At 46.0% G+C, this 20,198-nt stretch overlaps 2 protein-coding genes across 2 annotated transcripts in view; one reads left to right on the top strand and one right to left on the bottom strand.

Annotated features, from left to right (window-relative positions):
* The window catches only part of LOC136368631 (aurora kinase A-like), a 104,535-nt gene that overhangs the window by 43,576 nt on the left and 40,761 nt on the right, over positions 1-20,198 (bottom strand). The window lies entirely within an intron of this gene.
* Positions 11,366-12,447, top strand: MC3R (melanocortin 3 receptor). The gene has a single exon (XM_066330453.1). The coding sequence runs from the start codon at positions 11,470-11,472 to the stop codon at positions 12,445-12,447; it is 978 nt and encodes a 325-aa protein (XP_066186550.1). The 5' UTR covers positions 11,366-11,469.

Genomic DNA, 20,198 nt, shown 5'->3' with positions numbered 1-20,198 from the left:
ATCACTCCTGCTCCTGCACAGCATGCTGCTCCTTCTCTCTCTGCCCCTCTCCTCGGCTGAAATCGTGCAGCCAATGGCTTTTATTAAGGGTTACTTCCTTTTATGCTCAGGGCTGAAAGAAACAATAATGATGCTTTGCTTATTCGTGGCAGCTCTGTGGAAAGACCAGGAAAAAAAAAAAGTAGAAGTTGTTTGCTTTTCCTGAACTGGTATTTATGTTCCTGTGACTTCCTGAAATCACCAAGCCCTGAATACTGAAATTATGATTCATTACTATTTATTATGATTTGTTACTATTTATTACGGCTTATGACTCTTTATTGTGATTTATCACATTGTGTCTTGTCTGAACACCCAATATGTTTTAGTTCCCGAATAAACTCCATGCTAAACGTCAGGGAGTTTGCCTGAGGAGCTACAAACACCGCGCTCAATGTTCCCAGCAGTGTTTTTATGCAATTTTAACACCTCTCCAAACTCCAGCGTGGATATCTGCACTCTGGATGGGAGGCACCTGCAGCTTAACGCAAGAGATAAACAGCATTTTAAACCTTTTTTTTTTTTCTTCTTTTTTTTTTTTTTCTTTGCTGTCTGTACTGGAGGAGACAACTGTGATTAGGAGAGGGGAATTACCAGCAAAGCATTCCTGAAATCCAACAGCCAAAAATCGTGCAGGGAAAACAGCCCTTGGCTTCCTCACCTTTAAATGGTGACTCCTGCAACATCCCAACCCCAAAACCAACCTGGGGGCTGAAGGTTCTGGGGAGACACAGCTGGAAAGGTGAACCCTTCACCTTTGGAAACTTCTGCTCCTCCAAGCGGAGGCAGAGGAGAAAATTCAAAGGCTCTCAAACGTCAATGCAAAGCAGAGTTTTTAAGAAGCAACAGGAATTGAAAACGTTTGGGGTTGATGACGGGTCTCCTTCCTCTGCTGCTCTAAAAGCAGATTTGTAATAGAAACGAGGCAGGAAGTTGGGGAGATCAGGGCAGAGCAGGTGCCCCTGGATCCCTCTGAGCCCAGCTCAGCCCCCACAAATCCCACCCACCAGTGCCAGAGCTCTGGGGCAAGAACTGGCAGGGAAAGGATCAGGAATGAACTCCCCCAGGTCATTCAAGGCACTGGAAATTAAATGGAAGGTCGATATATGCTGATATAAACAGGCTTTAATTGATTGAACTGATTAAATGTAAGTCTTTAAAGGAGTGTTAGCTAAACACGGCCAATAATGGAACAGGGCTTGGCTAAATCCAGGTCTTCTAAAGAAATATTTAATAAAAGATTGACTTTCAATGCCCTCAGTTCTGACTGCTCCACGTCCAGCGGGACAGATGGAAATCTTTCACTAAACTAGGAAAAGGATTTGTGGGAAACACGTTTCTTTGACACCCATCTGAAACCATTTAGTTAAATTAAAATAGCAACTAATTCACTCAGAATCTCATTTCTAGTGCTGGCCAATTCCCCCTCAGAATCCTCAGCCCTTGAGGAACAGCGATTTACTTTTTCAATTAAAGAAGCCCAAGGAACTTCCCTTTGTGAGGTGATTGAGCATTTCAGAACGGGAGATGACAGCTTTCTCTGACACAGGCTCTGCAGAGATGTGAGAGGCTCCTTTCCCCTCTGCTGCCTGGGGAGCAGCACGTCCTGCAAGTCTGGGAGAGAGCAGTTCATCACCACACAGCTCCTCTTGGAGCAAGCATTTTCAATTAATCTGAAGCCGTTAATTACACCTTCCTTTAATAAAGGCTCTAGTGTCATTTCCTATTTTTTTTTCCTTTCTCTCAGTGAATCGATTCCAGCCTGGGCCAGAATCCTGTGCTGCATCAAACACGGGGAAAATTCCCTGCTGGAACAAACCACCCTCCAGTGAGGATGAAAATTATGGGGGAGAGGGCTTGGAATCCTTTCCAAGAACGTGGAAGAACAGGAATTCTTTGTGCGTTGTCTGAACAATGCAGGAGGTGAAGGTTCTGCTGTAGAAAGGCATCAGCTCTGCTCAGCCTGGCCTGGGACACGTCCCCCAGCTCCTCTGGCCCCCTGTGCCCATCTCAGCATCCTCACAGGAGGAATTATTCCCTGATATCCCACCCAGCCCTGCCCTCTGCCACTCTGAAGCCATTCCCTGTCTCCTGTCCCTCTATCTTTTAGAAATCCTCTCTCCCTCTCTCTCCTGCAGCTCCTTCAGGCCACACTGAGCTCACCCCAAAGCTTTTCTTCCCCAGGCTGAATAATCCCAATTCTCTCCTTAAACCTCACGGTTTTTAGGCTAAAAAGAATGAATCCTCTCAGATTCCTCACAGATATTCTAAACACCTTTTCCCAAACCTTTTCCCAAACTTTTTCCCTTCCAGCCACGAGCATCCTTTTTTCCATCCTCCTGGTTTCTGTTCTCTCACAGCCCTGGAGTGACTTCACGGGCCAGAAACCAAATTCCCCATCTGCTCTCTGAAATTTTAAACCCCAAAAGATTTTCCATTATCATTTCATAAATAACCACATGTGGACTCATCATTTTGTGCTTTTTGTGGAAATTAAAGAAAAAAAAATAAACCCCTACACCTACGACCAACACGTTTTCAGTCAACTTAAATACATCTTTAATGGGCAAAAGTCTCTTTTTCATTTCATTAAAGAATTTTCCTGAACCTTCTCATACCTAAGAAAAGAACACTGTGAAATAAGTTATTTCAGGTTAGAAAAAAAAAAAAAAAGCTGAATGAATTTATTCCTTAAATAAACAAATGAATAAATACAACATGAACTTCACAGGCACATTTTTGCCTCTCATTCAGGCATGAATTGTTCCAGCAGGGCTGGAATGCTCTCACAGGGTATTTCAGAGTTAAAAAACAAAGCCTTTCCCTGAAAACTGCCTTCACCTGAAAATTGCTGCCTAAACCTGTTTTATAAAAGGACTCTTTCTTCTCTCTCTTTTTTTTTTTTTTTTTTTTTTTTTTTTTTTTTTTGTTTTGTTTTGTTTTGTTTTGTTTTTTTATTCTATTTTCTGTGGAAATGGTGCTGAAACAGGGAGGAAGTCAGAGCTCCTCGTGACTTCTTGGGGGTTTGACCTCAGCATTCCTCTTCATTTCCCACCATGGAGATTCCAACAAGATCTGAACAAAATCCAAGCAGATAAGTTAGAAAGAAACTCTGTTCCAGGAGGGTTTTTTACTTTCTCTGTTCCCTCGTTGCTGGTCTAGCACAGAAATTGATGGAAATTCCAGCAATTTCCATTTGGTCTAATTCTGATTCTGGTTTTAAGCAAGGAAAATGTTGATGCACAACAGTTTGTGCTACCCCGAACTGGAAGATGCATTAAATGCAGGGAGAGGGGGAAAAAGAGAGGGGGAAGTATGAGAACAGAAAATGAGTCACTTTAAAATTAAAACTTCTGTGAAACTAAATTCGGGTCGAGGGTGACATCTAGTGATGCTCAGCACAAATTCTGCCCGTTTTTGCAGCACCCTCAATCAGGAAAAAACTTTAAACTTTTACTATGTTTCACCAGATACGCCATAAAGGAAATATTTTCCCATAAAATGTGAGTTTAATGGTTTTTTTTCTGGTGATATGAAGTAATTTTTTAATTAATTCAGTATTTTGAATGCATAATGGAGAATCCATAAAAGAAAAAAAAAAAAAAAAGGTAGGAGGTAAAGAAATTACAATGCTCATTCCAATGAAGAAGTTGCTGCACGAGGTCTGATTGATGGAAGTGACTTTTTTTTTTTTTACTTCCTTTCTTATTCTTCATTTTTAGTACAATAAATCTGCAAAGCGCAGTGGCAGCTTGTATTTATGATACATCAACAAATCCAATCAGTAATTAACAATGGAGCCATTAGCAATTCCTGACTGACAACGCACGAGGGACTCAGCTGCTGAATTCTGAACAACAAAAATCTTTCCAGCACCTTTCTTTGGCAGTGGGTCATGGTCAGCACCAAGGGAAGGGGCAGCCCACACATTTCCAAAAATAACAATTCTTCATCCCCCTGAGGGATTTCCTTTGAGCTCTTCAGTGTGTGTAACAAACAGCAATAAAAGGAAATGGTGGAATCACAGGAAGAAATTTAAAGTTCAGCTCATTCCATCCCCTGCCCTGGGACATCTCCCATTATCCCAGGTTGCTCCAAGCCCTGTCCAACCTGGCCTTGGGCATTTCCAGGAAAAGCCAAAGCACCAGTTCATAATTTAATTTGATTTTTTTTCAACTGCTTAAAACCCATTTCGTGCAGAAGTGTCGCCCTGTGAGCTCCCTGGGGGTCTCACCTTGTTAATTCTGATGCTGCACCTCAAGAAGTTCAACCCGCATTATTCCAGTGCCCAGGAGAAGGGACAGCTCCACAGACCTGCTCCTCTGTGACACAAGGTGGCACCAGAAACTGCCGTAATTTCAGCCTGTAAAAAGTGAGCCACAAAGCAAAAACTTGGCCGAGTTTGTGGGGTTGAAGGAGAGGAACCAGAACAGCTCCGGGTCTCCGGTGGCTGTGCCCAGGGACAAGCAGCAGGTCCTGAAAGGTCTGGAACAGAAAAGAATCGGCTGTGGAATCAAAGAGAGAGCAAAAGCAACCCCGAGGGAAGCTGGATCATCTTCTGAAAGCTGGGAAACAGCAGCACCCTATAGCAGAGCACAGCCAGGGTGTTCCAGAGCCCAGGATGGCCTTTTCCTCCTGGAATGGGCTCTGCCACCAAGGGATGCCCCTTCTCCTGCGACCTCCTTTTGAATCTTGAACCCTCTCCTCATTAAAAACAGATATTCTGGGTTTGGCAAACCAAATATTAATTTAATTTTTTTTAAACATTACAAAATATTAAGAAAGATGAGAGGAGATTGCAGCTTCCTCCTCACCTCCTCATTTGTCTGCACAGCCTGGGACAGCTCTGGTCCTGTCCCTGACTCTGTTTTCAGTCTTGGGCAGAAGGATGAGAGAATAAAGCAAAGGGTTTCCCCCACAGCCACTGTGTCCCCTGCACAGGGAATTCTGCTCCTGGCCACACTCAGGGCTGCTGCAAACACAAAGCCCAAGCACTCCCCAAAATCCCCAAAACTGTAATACTGAGGAGGGAAATAAAGGTGTTTTGTGGTGAAGATAAAGGAATGAGGTCCCCTGCCTCAAATCTCAGCTCTGCACTGCACAGTGCTAAAAGCAGCATTTTATATTCAGTTTATTTTATGTTATGACACCTAATTAGCCAGGGAAGGAGCATTAACCCTGGGGCAGGGGGTGAATTCACAGCAGGGACAGATCTCTGTTAGCTCAGTCTCTCCAGGCCTTTCACACAAACCTTTCCAGCTGGCATGGCTCAAATAAAGAAAAGTGAAACCACCCCTACATATTGTATTTAGACTCATCTACTGTGCATATATAGCTAAAAAAATGATTAATAACTAATAGGCAGAAGACAATAACAGAGCACAGATGCAAAGAGGGACTGAGGAGGAGCAGGAGGGGGTGGAAGGTTCACTCTGCCCCTCTGCAGTAGTTTGTGGGGCAGTGACACAAAACCCTTGAGTGAACCAGGAGCTCCTCAGCTCATCCTGAGGATGCTCTGACACCTGCATCCTCCAAGGTGTTTGCCTGGAAGAGCAAGGCTGCAAAACATTTTGGGGACTTTCCAAGCAGCCACAGAAATGTGAAAATTGGCTGCAATTCCATCATTTCTGCCCTCAGAAGTGGCGCAGGGTGAGTAACAGATGTCACCTTTTCAGGACAACTCCTTCTCTTGTCAAGACAATATTCAGGGCAAACAAAAGATTAAACCTCAGCTCCTTCTCCTGTGCCAAACAGGGAAATGTGCTATTCAGAAACACCCACTTACAGATTATAATTAAACTCAAAGATGGGCAAATGTCCTTGTACACTTCGGGTGGAAAGAAAAAGAAGGAAAGGAATGAGAGAATAACCAATTGTCCCTTCTGTTTTCCATAATAAATTCATACAAGGTTACATGAATCATGTTGGCTTCCCAAATCTGCTTTGCTTTCCAAATCAAGGCAGTCCTGTTCCTGACAGAGAATATTCTATATTGACATCCTGCAGTCTGACATTACTCAAAACACCTGGCTCACTCTGCAAACTGCAGAATCTGGAAAACGGAACCTCTCTAACCCTGAAGAGCATTTCAATCCCATTTTATTGTCGAGGGGCAACATTTTGGAGGACAGCAAATTCCTTGTTATCCCCAAACCATAACAAATAACCAGTTCTAGAAGTTATTTGCAAAAACAACGCAGATAAAAGCATTGGAGATGGAATTTTTATTACCATAGGACACCATCTTCCACACACAAAAAGAACAGAGCAGGAAACAGTTGGACAAAATCAGAAAAGCAGAAGTTAGACCTAACTGGTAAATAAAATTAAAGGATTGGGGGCTTTTTTCTGTCCTTCTTGTCTGGAAAGCAGCAACACTGGACTGCAAGTGCTGCAACAAACTGAGGAACTTTGAGCATTAGCAGAACGATTTGTTCCAATATCCATCCATCCACAGCACCTGACAGCTCAGTAAAATCATCTGTAAAGCTTGCCAGCCTCCAAAATCCTTCAGTTGTCTGTGGTCCAGGAATGAGGTCAGTCAGCAGCAGCAATCGGGTTTGAAAATCCCAAATTCACCCATCCCTCAGCAGCACAGGGCAATGAGATTCCTGAAGCTTCCAGGGAGATGAGGAAGATACTCCGGGGATATTTGGGGCTGATGAAGCTGAAGAGCAGAATGCAGCTGGCTCAATCACGTCTGCTTGTCTCTCACTCTGTAAATGAGAGAACAAAACTGACACTGAGCATTATTAGTGTAAAGCACTTCAAACCCGTTGAACATGGAAAGCGCCTGCAGGTGCTGCTGAGTGTTTTGCAATCAGGTCTGCTTTGTCTCCTTTTACCCAGGGACGAGAAGGAAAATTGCCCCAAATGTCCCCAAGTTGAGTCTGTTTAAATCAACCTTTTAACTGGCTGAAATTATAGAAATCCCCATCTGAAAGGCCTCTCCCTGCAATCAGGATTTCGTGCTCCTTCTCCTCACTGATCACACTTTGGCAGGCTGCTTCTCCCCTTTGCACTGCTGCTGCTTTTGCTCCAGCCAGGGCTGCAGGGAATTTCACTGGGTGACATCCCAAAGGATGCAAACTCCTGGATTCTGTTTGTTGGGTAAGGTGAGGATTTACTCTCCCAATCCAAAAACTCCTGGCAGCAAAGTGCAGATAAATTTAACTTCCACTGACCTGAGCTAATGTCAAATCCGTTCTTGCCTCAGACTAGAAAATAACATTATTATCTATGGGCTTGGCTGGGAGCTGTAGGAACTACAATTGCTGGAACAAATGGAAATCTTTCCATTATTGCATCCAACACCTGATATTGCAAGAGATCCTGAAGCCTGTGACTGGGACAGGACAAAACTTGCTCTTGGAAAGCTGCTGCCTCAAGACACTGAAGGAAGAACCAGCATTTCAGTAGACAGAACTTAATCACCTTTGCCTTTACTTTGCTTTCCTCACATGCCAGGTTCCTGTGAGGCTCCTAATTCTGGATTTTTTTGAGTTTTATAATCATTCTTGTGATGCTCCTAATTCCAGATTTCTATGAGTTTTATAATCATGAATTAGAAATAATTTTATACTATTTTATATATTTTATGATAATTTTATAAAATCACAGAAAATGTCCCAAAGTGTGTTTCTGCTCTTTATTCTAACGAGCGATCTCTCCATGTTTCAGTAAAAATTGCTAAAGAGGTTTTTGGTTGTTTTTTTTTAATTAAGCCAGTAGTAGAGCAGCTCATGCCCCACAAGCCATGTGCTGAATCAGATCTGAAATTTCATTCACTTTGTCAAGTATTTTGTCAAGTGTTCCATTATCAAAAACTTTAATCTACTGGGGCAGCTCTTGAGCACTGAGCAGTTGTGCAGGTCAGCAGAGCTCTGACAGCCCCTGTGAAGTGCCCAGGTGATGAATCCCAGCCCTTTTTGCAGATATTCCCAATCAAACCTGACTGCACACTCCAGAAATCTGCACAGAGTTCAAAACCAGCAGAATTTCCTTTGCTAAGAGAAAATATTTCATCTTTTTTAAGTATTTTTCTGTGAAGAATAATGCAGAGAAAAGGTCTTGGAGAGTGTTTTTTCACTCACTGGTTTGGCTACTTGAAACTTCAGGATAGCAATAATCCCCTGTTGCATGAGAGAAACCATCTGCTTATTATCCTCTCATTTCCTTCAAAATTTCCACTTTTGTCTGGCAGAAACTATTGTTGAAAAAGAGTGAAAATAAAGAAAAGGGACAGGCATTTATCAGCCATTATCAGCCTAATCTCATGTCGAGTGTTAAACAAGATTTTTCACTCAACACCACAGGGGAATTCTCTTAGAAAACTCCAAGATCCACATTTAGCAGTAAATGCTATTTTCTCTTTACCTTCCCCTGAACAATAATAGTTTCACTAGTGAAGAAACAACTGAGCAATAACAGCATTTAAAAAATAAATAAATCAGCCTTGCTTTGAACTGCTTTGTAAAACATGGCAGAGGTTTTTTTTACCTGGGAAAATTGTTCATTTCTGCTGGTAGCTAAAGCAGCCAAACCTTTGCTTTGCCTTCATCACAGCCAATATTTAATTATCTATGCTGACATCCTCTTATTTACAGCTTATTTTTCTTAGAAAATGAGTTATTTTAGGAAGGAACACAAAGGAAAGTAATGTAAGAGACATCAGAATAAATCTAATTTCCACATTTAACCCATTGTATCTTTGTGGGCTCGGGGCTGGTTGTCCTGACATTTATTTTTTTTTTAAGGGCTGCTTCTTTAAAGGCCCCATCTGCTGTGATTGAAGCACACAAAAGTTTCATTAGGGATTCTTGGGCTGGATAATAACCCTGAGTTTGGGAGGCTCAGACAGCGGAGGGCAGCCCTGGCGTGGGCAGATGAGCAGAGAGGATGGCAGGGCTGGATCAGAGGCTGCAGCTGAAGGAAAAGTCTGGCAGTGCAAAACCCTAACAAATCCAGCTTTGTGCTCAGCAACTTTCATCTTTCCTCATCTTTTCTCTCATCTTTTCTGGTCAGGAGAGAAATGGGAATGGCATGCACATCCCTTTTAAGGGCACTGATCAGGAGCCTAAATTCAGAACAGTACAGAGGATTTTTTCCTCTGAACATGCTCTAAAAGGATGAGGCTGCTGATAAATATTGTCAAATCTGGACCTGTTTCAACATCATTTTAATGGGGTTTTAAGTAATCATTATAAAAGCACAGGAGGGGTGTTTTCCTCAGTAAAAGCTGTCCCAGTTAGAGAACAGGTTTTAGCTGCAGCAGCCCACCCAAGGGCTGGAGTTTGCACAGAACCAGCACAAGTTTGGAACTCCAGATGCATCCCAAAGGTTTTGTATTCCTCAGCTAAATGAGAAATTCTGGAGCCCATCTCCAGAACTCAGCAAATCACTCTGGAGGCTGAACAGCTCCTCTGCAGCCACAATCAGTCTAGCGGGTCAAGTAAAACAGGCAGAAAAATCACCTCTTTTCTCTATAAACTCCTGGGGGTGTGAAAATTCCTCCTCAGAACTGCTCAGCAGAGAAATGATTCTGGATTCATTTCTCTGCCACCTGTTTGATCACCACAGCTCCGAGAGCCTGAGTCACGGCAGCTTTTTGAAACACACATTTCCTCTCCATCTGCAGGGAGAAGAACAGGTCAGGGGTCCTGGAGGCCGAAAGAACAAAACACGGGAAGGAGACACAATATTCCTAATGGGGGGGAGCAGAGAGGGAATGAACAAACAATGGTGCAAGGGATGTTTTTCCTCCCAAGAACTCGCTCTGCCCTGGCTTTTGGCCCCGGTGCTGTAGGGCTCAAGCGTGGCAGGAGAGCACAGGCAGGAGGTGACAGCTGCCTAGCAACTACAGGGACAGCAGCCGAGGACTCCTCTTGTTCACACTCCAGAGGATGACAAAACAACATCATTGGGGGGTGAGTCTGGGCAGTAAAGGAGAGCAGGGCTGGAGGAGGGCTCTGCTCCCTGAGTGTCAAACAAATGTGTTCTCACAGTGCCTGGAGAGCAGGCTGGGAATGGGAGCATCAGTCAGGGACTGCAGGGACAGGAGGTGAGGAGGGCACTCCAGACACTGATTGGAGCAGATGATGGCACTTTCTGGACATCACCAGAGCTGCAAGGAAACACTCAGATGTACCATGAGCTTCCTGACTCACCCTGAGCCAGCACAGCCCAGAGACCCCAGGGCTACTCCAGCTGTGGATTCCATCAGAAAACATCCATTGGATGCATTGGATCTCCACCAGCAGCAGCCCCCAGCACACCCCAGGCTGCAGCTCCTTTCCTCCAGCCTCAGGCAAAGAGGGGGATGCAGAAATGCACCCCACAGCTGAGCAGGTGTCTCCATACAGGGAAAGGTTTCAGACTCAGCCCAAGAGCTTTTAAGGGATGAACACTGGGAGTTTCTTTGCTCTCCTGGCAGGAATTGTCTCAGTGTCAAGACAAAAACAGTGACAGGTCTCTTTACCTTTTCCTCAGATAAGCAGCTATTCCATATTGGGTTGTTTGCAAAAAAAATCCCCACCTAAATAATTCAATACTCAGAGGACAGCAGGAGGTTTCTCAGTGCATTCTCGAGGTGTTGTAGCAGGTGTGTGGGACCTGTCCCTACACTGTGCTCAGCTTTGTTCTTTTATTTTCCCATTGTTTCCTCCTTTTATTAAAACCCTTTTGCTTTTTCAGGACCTACTCCATCACACTCTCTGATCACCCTTCCTTGCCCCAAACCCTTTCACGGGCAGGACCCGGCTGCCCGGAGCAGGCAGAAAGTTTTACCGGGTGAAAAATCCCATTTTCCAGAGGAATTTTCCGGGCAAACCCATCCTGCTCGGTCTCTGCAGAGGGCGCCAGACAGTTTGGGATGTGCCGGGACGCCGCTCCAGGTGCTCCAGCTGTCACTCACGCAGGTGCTCGCTCTCCAATGGCCAATGCTCTGCTCGCGGGATGAAGTAGGAGTTGGTTTTTTTTTTCTTTCTCGCATGCATAAATCCCCTTCGTTCTCGTCTCCTTTCTTCCCGCTGAAATAGCACCAGATGCTTGGCTGAGCTGCAGCATGCTGGCAGCCACGCTGCCCCGGCAGCCGGGAAAACTCCCTGCTCTTCATCGCCGGGAGAGCTGAGCCCAGCGATGTCCTGCTGCCCATCCTTCCCTGCGGAGGAAACTGCCTGCTGCCTACAGCTTTGGAGATCACTTTCTTCTGAAGGAAAGAGCAGCCTGGCACAGAATTAATTCACTGTAAATGCATTTTGTTTGATGTTTGCACTTGTAAAATTGACTCCAGTCCTGCTTGGTTCCACCCCGTATGCACAGCAGCAGCTTGGAAGGACTTGTTTTCCTTTTGCTATTTTTTTTTTTTCTCTCTTTTTAGCCTGTGCTCTCTCAGGTCCACGACCACTGGTGAGCTCGGCTCCCTAGCTGACAATGAACACCACACACTTTGCGTTCTCATTCCAGCCCGTGCTGCTCAACTCCAGCGAGGACTTCAACGACTCCGCGCCCAACAACAGGAGCGGCGACGGGTTCTGCGAGCAGGTCTTCATCAAAGCCGAGGTCTTCCTCACCCTGGGCATCATCAGCCTGCTGGAGAACATCCTGGTCATCCTGGCAGTGCTGAAGAATGGGAACCTGCACTCCCCCATGTACTTCTTCCTGTGCAGCCTGGCCGTGGCAGATATGCTGGTGAGCATGTCGAACGCCCTGGAGACCGTCATGATCGCCATCCTCAGCAGCGGCTACCTGATCATCGACGACCACTTCATCCAGCACATGGACAATGTTTTTGACTCCATGATTTGCATTTCCCTGGTAGCCTCCATCTGCAACCTCTTGGTCATAGCCATCGACAGGTACATCACTATTTTCTATGCCCTCCGTTACCACAGCATCATGACGGTGAAGAAAGCCCTGACCCTCATTGTGCTCATCTGGGTGGCTTGCATCATCTGCGGCATCATGTTCATTGCCTACTCGGAGAGCAAAACTGTCATTGTGTGCCTCATCACCATGTTCTTCACCATGCTGCTGCTCATGGCCTCGCTGTACGTGCACATGTTCCTGTTCGCCCGCCTGCACGTCAAGCGCATCGCGGCGCTGCCCGTCGAGGGCGTGCCCCCGCAGCGCACCTGCATGAAGGGGGCTGTCACCATCACCATCCTCCTGGGGGTCTTCATCGTCTGCTGGGCGCCTTTCTTCCTCCACCTCATCCTCATCATCTCCTGCCCCATGAACCCCTACTGCATCTGCTACACCGCCCACTTCAACACCTACCTGGTGCTGATCATGTGCAACTCCGTCATCGACCCGCTCATTTACGCCTTCAGGAGCCTGGAGATGAGGAAGACTTTCAAAGAGATCGTGTGTTGCTGCTATGACATGAGTGTGGGACAGTGCATGCTGTAAAACACCCGGCTTTGGGTCGGAAAAACCCGTGCCGTAGGGGTATAAATAGAAATATATTTATGTTTGTGTTGAGATGCAGAGCAGCTCACTTTAAACGCAGTGCCTGAAGGAAAGGGTGAAGGAAAGACAAAAGCCTCCTACGTGATGCCTTGTTTCCTACTTTTTAGAGTGAAAACCAGTTTCGACTGAATGATCTGATTATTTTTTTTAAATAGTTATACTGGAAGGAAATCCAGAGTGGCTTTACAAAGCAGCTTCAGGAACTTACTGAGAAAAATGAATCCCGAAAGGGAATGCCACCTCCTAGAGACTGAGATAATATTCCCTCTAGCATTTGTTTGTGCCTGTTGCTTTATCTCTGTGCCACTGCCAACAAGTCGGTGTTTTCTGAAAGATTTCATTAGTAAAAGTGGAAAGCTGTTTTTCCAAACACCAACAGGTAACAGCATTGCTCTACACCCATGCCTCCACCTTTTAATGAAAGAATAGATTGACATTCCTGCTGCTTGCCATAAAGCAGCCTGAGTACAATTTTCAAAGGGTGAAAGGAAACATTCCTCTTGCACTGAAATCAGTTTTCACTTACAGTATCAGTGACAGTGTGGCTTCACCAGCTGCCTGAGAGGATTGACTCATGTGATGGCTTTAACATTATTTATTGTGATAGAAGAGTATTATATCCTTGAATACTTTTAATTATTTTTTTAAAGCTGGAATGCCTTGATCAGTGTAGTAATTGCTATATTTGTAAAAACTCACAGAAATCTCCTTTTGATAAATCCTCACTAACAAGATCCATGGATCCGAACATCAGAAAGAGCTAAAATGCAAAATACTTTGGATGCAGCTTTGTGTAAAAGCTGCAGGGAGTCCTTAGAAATATCCACCTGTAAGTTCAGCAGCTGGAAGAAATCAGATGTGTGTGGCAGAGAGGACTTTATCCATTGAGAAATAAAGGTCCTGGGGCAGCCTCTCCTTCCTTCAGCCTTGCCCTGCCCTCGGGGGCTGTGTCCCCCTGCCCTGGGGACAGGAGAGGACCAGGGCTCTGTGCCACCCTTTCCCAACCCCGTTAGTGTCAGGGGTGTGCAAAGCTGCAGCAGTGCAGGGACAAACCCTGCAAGGGTCAAACTGCACATTGGCACCGAGCAAGGGCTGCTGCAGGACATGGGCACTGGCAAGTGCCAGACTGAGAACCCTGAGCCATCCCAAAGGCTCCCCAGTGCCAGGCTGAGAACCCCCTGAGCCACCCCAAAGGCTCTTTAGCACCTTCCTGGTACCTGCCTTTCAGAATCCCCAAACCCTGAGAGTTGTCTGATGCTTTCAAACATCTGAAAGATCTCATTTGACTTAAAACTCTGTTTTATTCCCCCCCCACCTTCTTGTTTTGGGTGGAGTTGCTGGGTTGATGTCATTGTTGGCTTTTTCTGGGACTCCCCTCTGCCAGGTGAGAGACTGTTCATGCACCCAGAGCTTCCCCAGCTCCTGTGTCCCCAGTTCTGCCCCACGCTGGTGTTTCAGTGCCAGTGGCTCCAGAGCCAGCCCTGCTGCCTGTGGGCAGTCACATTTCACACTCTGCACGTCCTGGCCTGTGTTTGATCCTCCCCATCCCACAGGGAACAGCCCCCTTCCCCAATCTCATGGGCTGTATCGTTTTCCTGGGGCAAAGAACAATCTCTCCCCGTGCTCCAGCCACACTCTGCCCCACCACAAACCAACCTCATGTTCCCTGTTTCTCCTGCCCTCTGATCACACCCAAAATTCCCTAACTGAGTTCTCACTTCCTCCCATAATCACACAGTCCAGACTTCCCCCTTTCCAGCACTCCCTCTGTCCCAACACTTAGCTATAATCCTTAATTTCAGAAAGGCTAAAGTTAAGAAAAGAGCAAAGCCCAGGTCACTGTGGAGCAGAACAGGCACAAATGACAATTCTCCCTGTTTCTAGAAGAGACCAAAGACAATCCCACCGACTGGCAAAGCCAAATGCTCTCAGCTTTACCCGTGTGTCACAACCCCCAGCTCAGCTGTGCCCTGCCAGCCCAGCCTGTCACACTTTGCAGCAGCTGATGTGGCACAGGGAGAGGAAATCAGAGCCACAGAACTTTGGTGGTGTGCAAGGGCTGTGCCTACGTGTTGTGAAAAGTCTCTGCTTTGTTTCGGTGTTCTGTATCTCTGCACTCTGGAGCATGGTTTGCCACGACATTCTGCCTCAGGTTATTGTGTATTTAGCTCTTGTTGCACCTGATGTCCTACTTATTTCTCTGATGTCCTACTTTTTTTCTCTTTTAAAAAGCAATTTAAACAGGACTGATTCATACAGTGCTTTGCCTTTAAGCAAAACCTACTCTGCTGAATAAAACCTGGAGAGATCACTGAGAATCGTGTTTGCTTCTGTCCGAGCACCACATCACATCGAGCCGCTCTGGGGGCTCACAGAACTAGAAATGGACTCCAACACTGGGCAAAAAGCCTCTTAATTCAGAGAATCATGGAATGGTTTGGGATGGAAGGGACCTTCAGCAGCCAGCCCCAACCCTGCCATGAGCAGGGACACCTCTCACTGCCCCGGGTTGTTCCTGGCCTGAAACTCCACACTCTGCCCACAGAGCTCCACACAAAGGAGGGGGAAAAATATCTAGATTTTCAGTCCCATGTGCAAACACGAGAGAATCCATAAAATCCCCCCAGGATCTCCCACCCCTCCTGGCACCAGGCTCCTCACAGGAGCTGGGGTGGGTTTGTGCAGCCACATTCCCAGCTCTCAGCCCTGCTTTGGAATTCTGTGGGCTGCAGGATCACAACAAGCCTGTCCCTGATGGGAGGGGAGAGAGGGAATGTCCATAGGACTGAACCCCATCACAGGAATTAGTGAGTGAATGCTCACAGCTACAGACCAGGGGGGAAAGGAAAGGGAAGGGAAAGGGAAAATGGGAAAAGAAAAGGGGAATGGGAAGGGAAAGGGAAAAGAAATGGGAAAGGGGAAGGAAAAAGGGAAAAGAAAAGGGGAAAGGGGAAGGGAAAAGGGAAAAGAAATTGGAAAGGGGAAGGGAAAAGGGGAAAGAAAACGGGAAGGGAAAGGGAAAGGGAAAGGGAAAGGGAAAGGGAAAGGGAAAGGGAAAGGGAAAGGGAAAGGGAAAGGGAAAGGGAAGAGGAAGGGGAAGGGGAAAGGGAAAGGAAGGGGAATGAAAGGGGAAAGGAAGGGGAATGGAACAGGAAAGGGAAAGGAAAGGAAGAGAAGAACAGGGCTGCTCTACAACCCATGGGACGGATCTTTTGACGAGAGAGGAGCCCTGCAAGTGCTGCTCAGCCACCCTGAGGTGAGAACTCCATCCAGGGCTGATCCCAGAGCCACAAACCCACCAGCAGTGCCCACCCCAGTGCCACCTGCCAGCCCTGCACCCCCGGGGTGTGCTCACAAACCAAACCCAGCCCAGGCAGGACAGGCCAGGGTCCCTTCTCACCTGCTGCCAACCACAGCAACATTTCCAGCTGGGAAAATCTGCCCCTGATTTCACTGCAGTGAAATGCCACCACTTGCAGAGCTGTCACTTGTAAACCAACATATAATCTGCTCATAATTAGAAATGTTCCTTCCTCGAGGAGGAACAAAATATGTGCAGTATCTCCCAGCTGATCTAAGAACTGGCAGGCTGAAATTATATCTTTTGCATCTAAAGATATCATTATTATGGATTTATGGAGTCAGGTTTTGTGCAGGAAAATCAAGAAGTTCACAGACACTGTAGGATTGCCATTTGCTCAAAGATGAGTTAGGAAATCCTCATATATTTAAGACAAATATTTGAATTCACAGGAACATGAGTTATCCTGCTAAGTCAACTCAACACAGCATATTCTGCCAAATACAGACAGATTTGTTGCTTTCACATTAAATTCAGCACCGTGCAGGCAATTTTCCCATCAATAAGTGCCTAAATATTTTATAATTGACAGCATTTGTATTAATGGGCAAACAGCCGAGTCCAGGCACAGAACTCTGCAGTCAAACAAGGTCATTCCTGGGGCCATTGGTACAAACACCTTCATTCCATCCCCACTGAAATAAGATGTTTCCAGTTGTTGAGGCTCAGGTGGGGATCAGGGTTTGCTGTTTGGTGGCTGCCCCTGAACCACTGGGGTGATCTGGGAGGAATGCACAGAGGAACCCAGAGGAGACACTGGAAATCCCTGTGCTGTTTGCAGCCCAGTGTCACCTCCACAGCCCTGGGACAGCAGCAGGGACACTCGGGGACCTGGGCACTGAGAGCCAGCAGGGGCACAGCAACAGTTCCACAGTGCCCTGGCCCCACATCCAAGTGCAAAACCCACTCATGTGGGATGATTCAAGTCTTCAGAGTGACAGAGAGGAGGGTTAAGTGGGATATGGGGCAGGAATTGTTCCCTGGGAGGGAGCTGAGGGCCTGGCACAGGGTGCCCAGAGCAGCTGTGGCTGCCCCTGGATCCCTGGCAGTGTCCCAGGCCAGGCTGGACAGGGCTGGGAGCAGCCTGGGACAGTGGGAGGTGTCCCTGCCATGGGATGAGATAATCCTTTATCCTCCTGCCAACCTAAACCATTCTATTCTACCCCTGCTAACCAAGGCACGGGGATTTGGACAGCCCTCAGCTGCAGGGTTCAGGGCAGGGAGCTCCCCCAGTTTGTGAGAACAACCCCAAATCAGCCCCACATCCCACTGTCAGTGGGGTCACTGAGCCCCACAGGCATCTCTGGTCTTCCCTCTCCAGAGCAGCCCCAAGCACAGGCACAATTCCAACTTTTTAATCAGAACTATAACACAGAGCCCTCCATCAATCCACTTCCAGGTGGAAGGCAGAGAAAGGAACAGCTTTTGAAAGAGCACTGCAAAGATTCATAAAAATTCCTGTCCATAAATATCTCTGTGAAGAGCTTTCAGATGTGCTCAGCTCTGAAGGCTGAAGTTTAAAAAGGGATGACACAGGATGGGGTTTAAGGTCCCTCCCAACCCAAAAACCAACCTCCCAAACCTCTCCCTGATCCCATAGCCCTGATCCCCTGCCTGCAGCGAGGGATGTTGGCACACCCTGAGCTCGTTCTGTCGGTGCAGTGCAGGTTTTCCTCACATCAGGGTGAACACCTCTAAGGAAACATCAGGGGGAAAAAAAGAGATGCAGGAGGAGGAAGGCAGAGTCTGACCAGCTGTGCTCGTGTGGTGATGTGTGAGAGTGGGAGAGGGACAGCTCCGAGGGGGAATATCTTCTGTGCCAATCAGGAGACAAAAAGTGTGAAATCAAGAGTCAGCAGCTAATTAGGACAGACTTTGTCCTTGTCCCTGTCTCATTTAAAGCCCACACCTTCCTCCTGTCTTCAGCCTTCAAGACCAAAGAACCTCTTCACAAAACACTTGTTTCTCCAAGTGAGTCTGAGCTTATTCTCCACTTGGGGAAAACACCAGACCTTGTGCTTTGCAGCCTTTTATTGCCTCTGTGTGCAGTCAATTATGTGCTACTTGTGAAGAGAGTTGCCTTCAGTAATCTTAAAATGGTACAGCATGTACTCGGGAAGGTCTAAATCTAAATCAAGGACTCGCAATTTCAGGTTTTGAAACGGTACAGGGACAGCAAATAAATGGCATCTTTCATTTTCAAATTTCTCCGCATGAAGGGAGCTGAGGTGAGCTTGGGGAATCCAAAACTTTTGGCAAAGCAAAACAAAAAGGAGGCAGGACCAAACACGGGGCACACAGTGAATTTATCTTCCAGAGAGTATTTCGTGTGTTTGCACGTCCAACATGATGTACAAAAATTAAACCAAGCACCTCACTGCTGTCCTCATGAAGTGAACTGCCTTATCCTTGATGTTTATGTAACAGACCCTCTATTTCTTCTGAAGGACAACTGTCTCAGTGAGAGCAGGGGTTGTTTGAAAGCACAAATCAAGGAGAATACCAACTCCTGCACTCTGCTGTGACCTGCACATTCAGCTCCAGGGGAAGGGAACAGCACAAATGGACAGAGTGCCCAGCAGTGAACACCGAAGCAAGTGCTAAAACAGAATTTTTTTCTTCTTTTTCGGCAGAATCAGCTGCAGTTCTCTCAAATCAATTTTCCTCTCAGGTTTGTTTAAGCTGATGGAGACACCAGGCTGCTGCCTGTGCCACCCACCCCAGCAGGCAGCCACCAACAAAACGGGGCTGGAAGGTTCTGCTTTGGTCTTTTTGCCACTCTGTGCCCCCTTGGCAGCTTTGGGACAGTCTCTCAGCTCTCACCCTTCTCCTCTGCACTCCTCTGTTGTTGCTCAAATAAATAATTCAGATAAATAATTCCCCCCATTCCCGAAGCACTATTTGACAGTGCTCCCCTGGTTAATGCTGGAAGAAGTCTAAATGAACAACTCAAAGTCAATAATCCACGTGCACACGTGGCACAAACCTCCATTCCATAAATAAACCCACCAACTGTGTCCCTCCAGCTGCTGGGATGTCATTCCTATTCCCCAAAAACCACAGATCTGTGGCAAATCCACTTTGGAGAATCCCCAGAATCCCACAGGGGATCCTTCTTCATGAAATCAAAGGAGCTCCCTTCGATTAAAATGAAAAGCAGCAGAAAAAATGGGCACTGAGAAGGTTAAACCAGGAACTCTGTGGATTTGTAGACAAAGGGACAGTTGCATATTTCAGTGGTAAAAAGCTTTTACTAACGACCAATTGTTCTCTTCTGCTACCTGCACTTAGATTTTTATAAAAAAAAAAAAAATACAACACAATGGAGTTTGCTTTTAACTAAGCAAGAGAAGTTGAAACTGAAATTATATCCAACTGAGAACAGGCACAAGTGGACCTGTGGGTGTAATCACAGTGTTTATAACAATAGCATTGTTCCCATCACTGGTCCATGGAATTCAGCCTTATTGTGGATGGCCTGATATGCAATTTGATAAGTCTATCCTGTTCTTATTGCCCCAAATCCGTATATTCTTTTGTTCTTAAGAGAAGTCTCTTTAAAACAAGAACCAGCCATGCCATAAATGCTGTTACCAAAATAATAACTGCTAAACCCTGAGTTTTAAATCATAAGCTGGAAGAATGGGAATGACAGCGGAAACAAGCAAATTATCATAGAACAGTACATTTTTATCAAGAGATAAAAGAGTGTCGTTCTTTATTTTTTCAGATTTTCTATGAGTGGGTAGTAAACAGGTACAAAACCTCAGGAAATAAAACCAGGCACACATGGAATCAGACAGGGCACCAAATATCCTTCATTACAAAAGTGACCAAATATTCTTTATAAAAACCAATTCACCAAGCAGGAAAAAACCTGATATTCTCCAAGTTTCGTTTCACTGCTTCCTCTTCTCATATCTTATTACTCCAGCTGGGTTTGGATTTGATTTTTGCCTTCTCTGGTTGTTTATTTTGCAGCTTCACCAGGAGCTGACCCATCACTGTGACTTCTTCTTGTCAAGGGTTTTTTCTCTTGTATTAAAATACCTCCTTTGGCTGTCAGGAAAAGCTACAGCTGCTGCACTTCCCCTGCTCAGCTCTTTCCAGAGGCAAACACAGGAATGAGCCCAGGGAACATTTGCCTCCATCCTGCTCTCTTAGCAAGAAGACTTTTTATTATTTTATCCAGCTTCCAGTGGGTTTGGTGGGAATTAGTCCCAACCACTGCTCGTTCCCAAAAGGAAAACCTCCAAAAGATTCCAGGAAATTTTTGCCCCTCGTGGCTTTGGCCTCTCTATTTTGGTATTGTTCATTTGTATCAACTAAA

Source organism: Sylvia atricapilla, chromosome 16 (assembly GCF_009819655.1).
Source record: "Sylvia atricapilla isolate bSylAtr1 chromosome 16, bSylAtr1.pri, whole genome shotgun sequence".
In the NCBI taxonomy this organism is placed as follows: domain Eukaryota; kingdom Metazoa; phylum Chordata; class Aves; order Passeriformes; family Sylviidae; genus Sylvia; species Sylvia atricapilla.
The sequence above is the reverse complement of the archived record's forward strand: the minus strand, read 5'-3'. Positions and strand labels throughout refer to the sequence as shown.

Coding starts and splice junctions, on each gene's coding strand:
- MC3R (XM_066330453.1), top strand. CDS start 11,470: ATGAACACCACACACTTTGCGTTCTCATTCCAGCCCGTGCTGCTCAAC.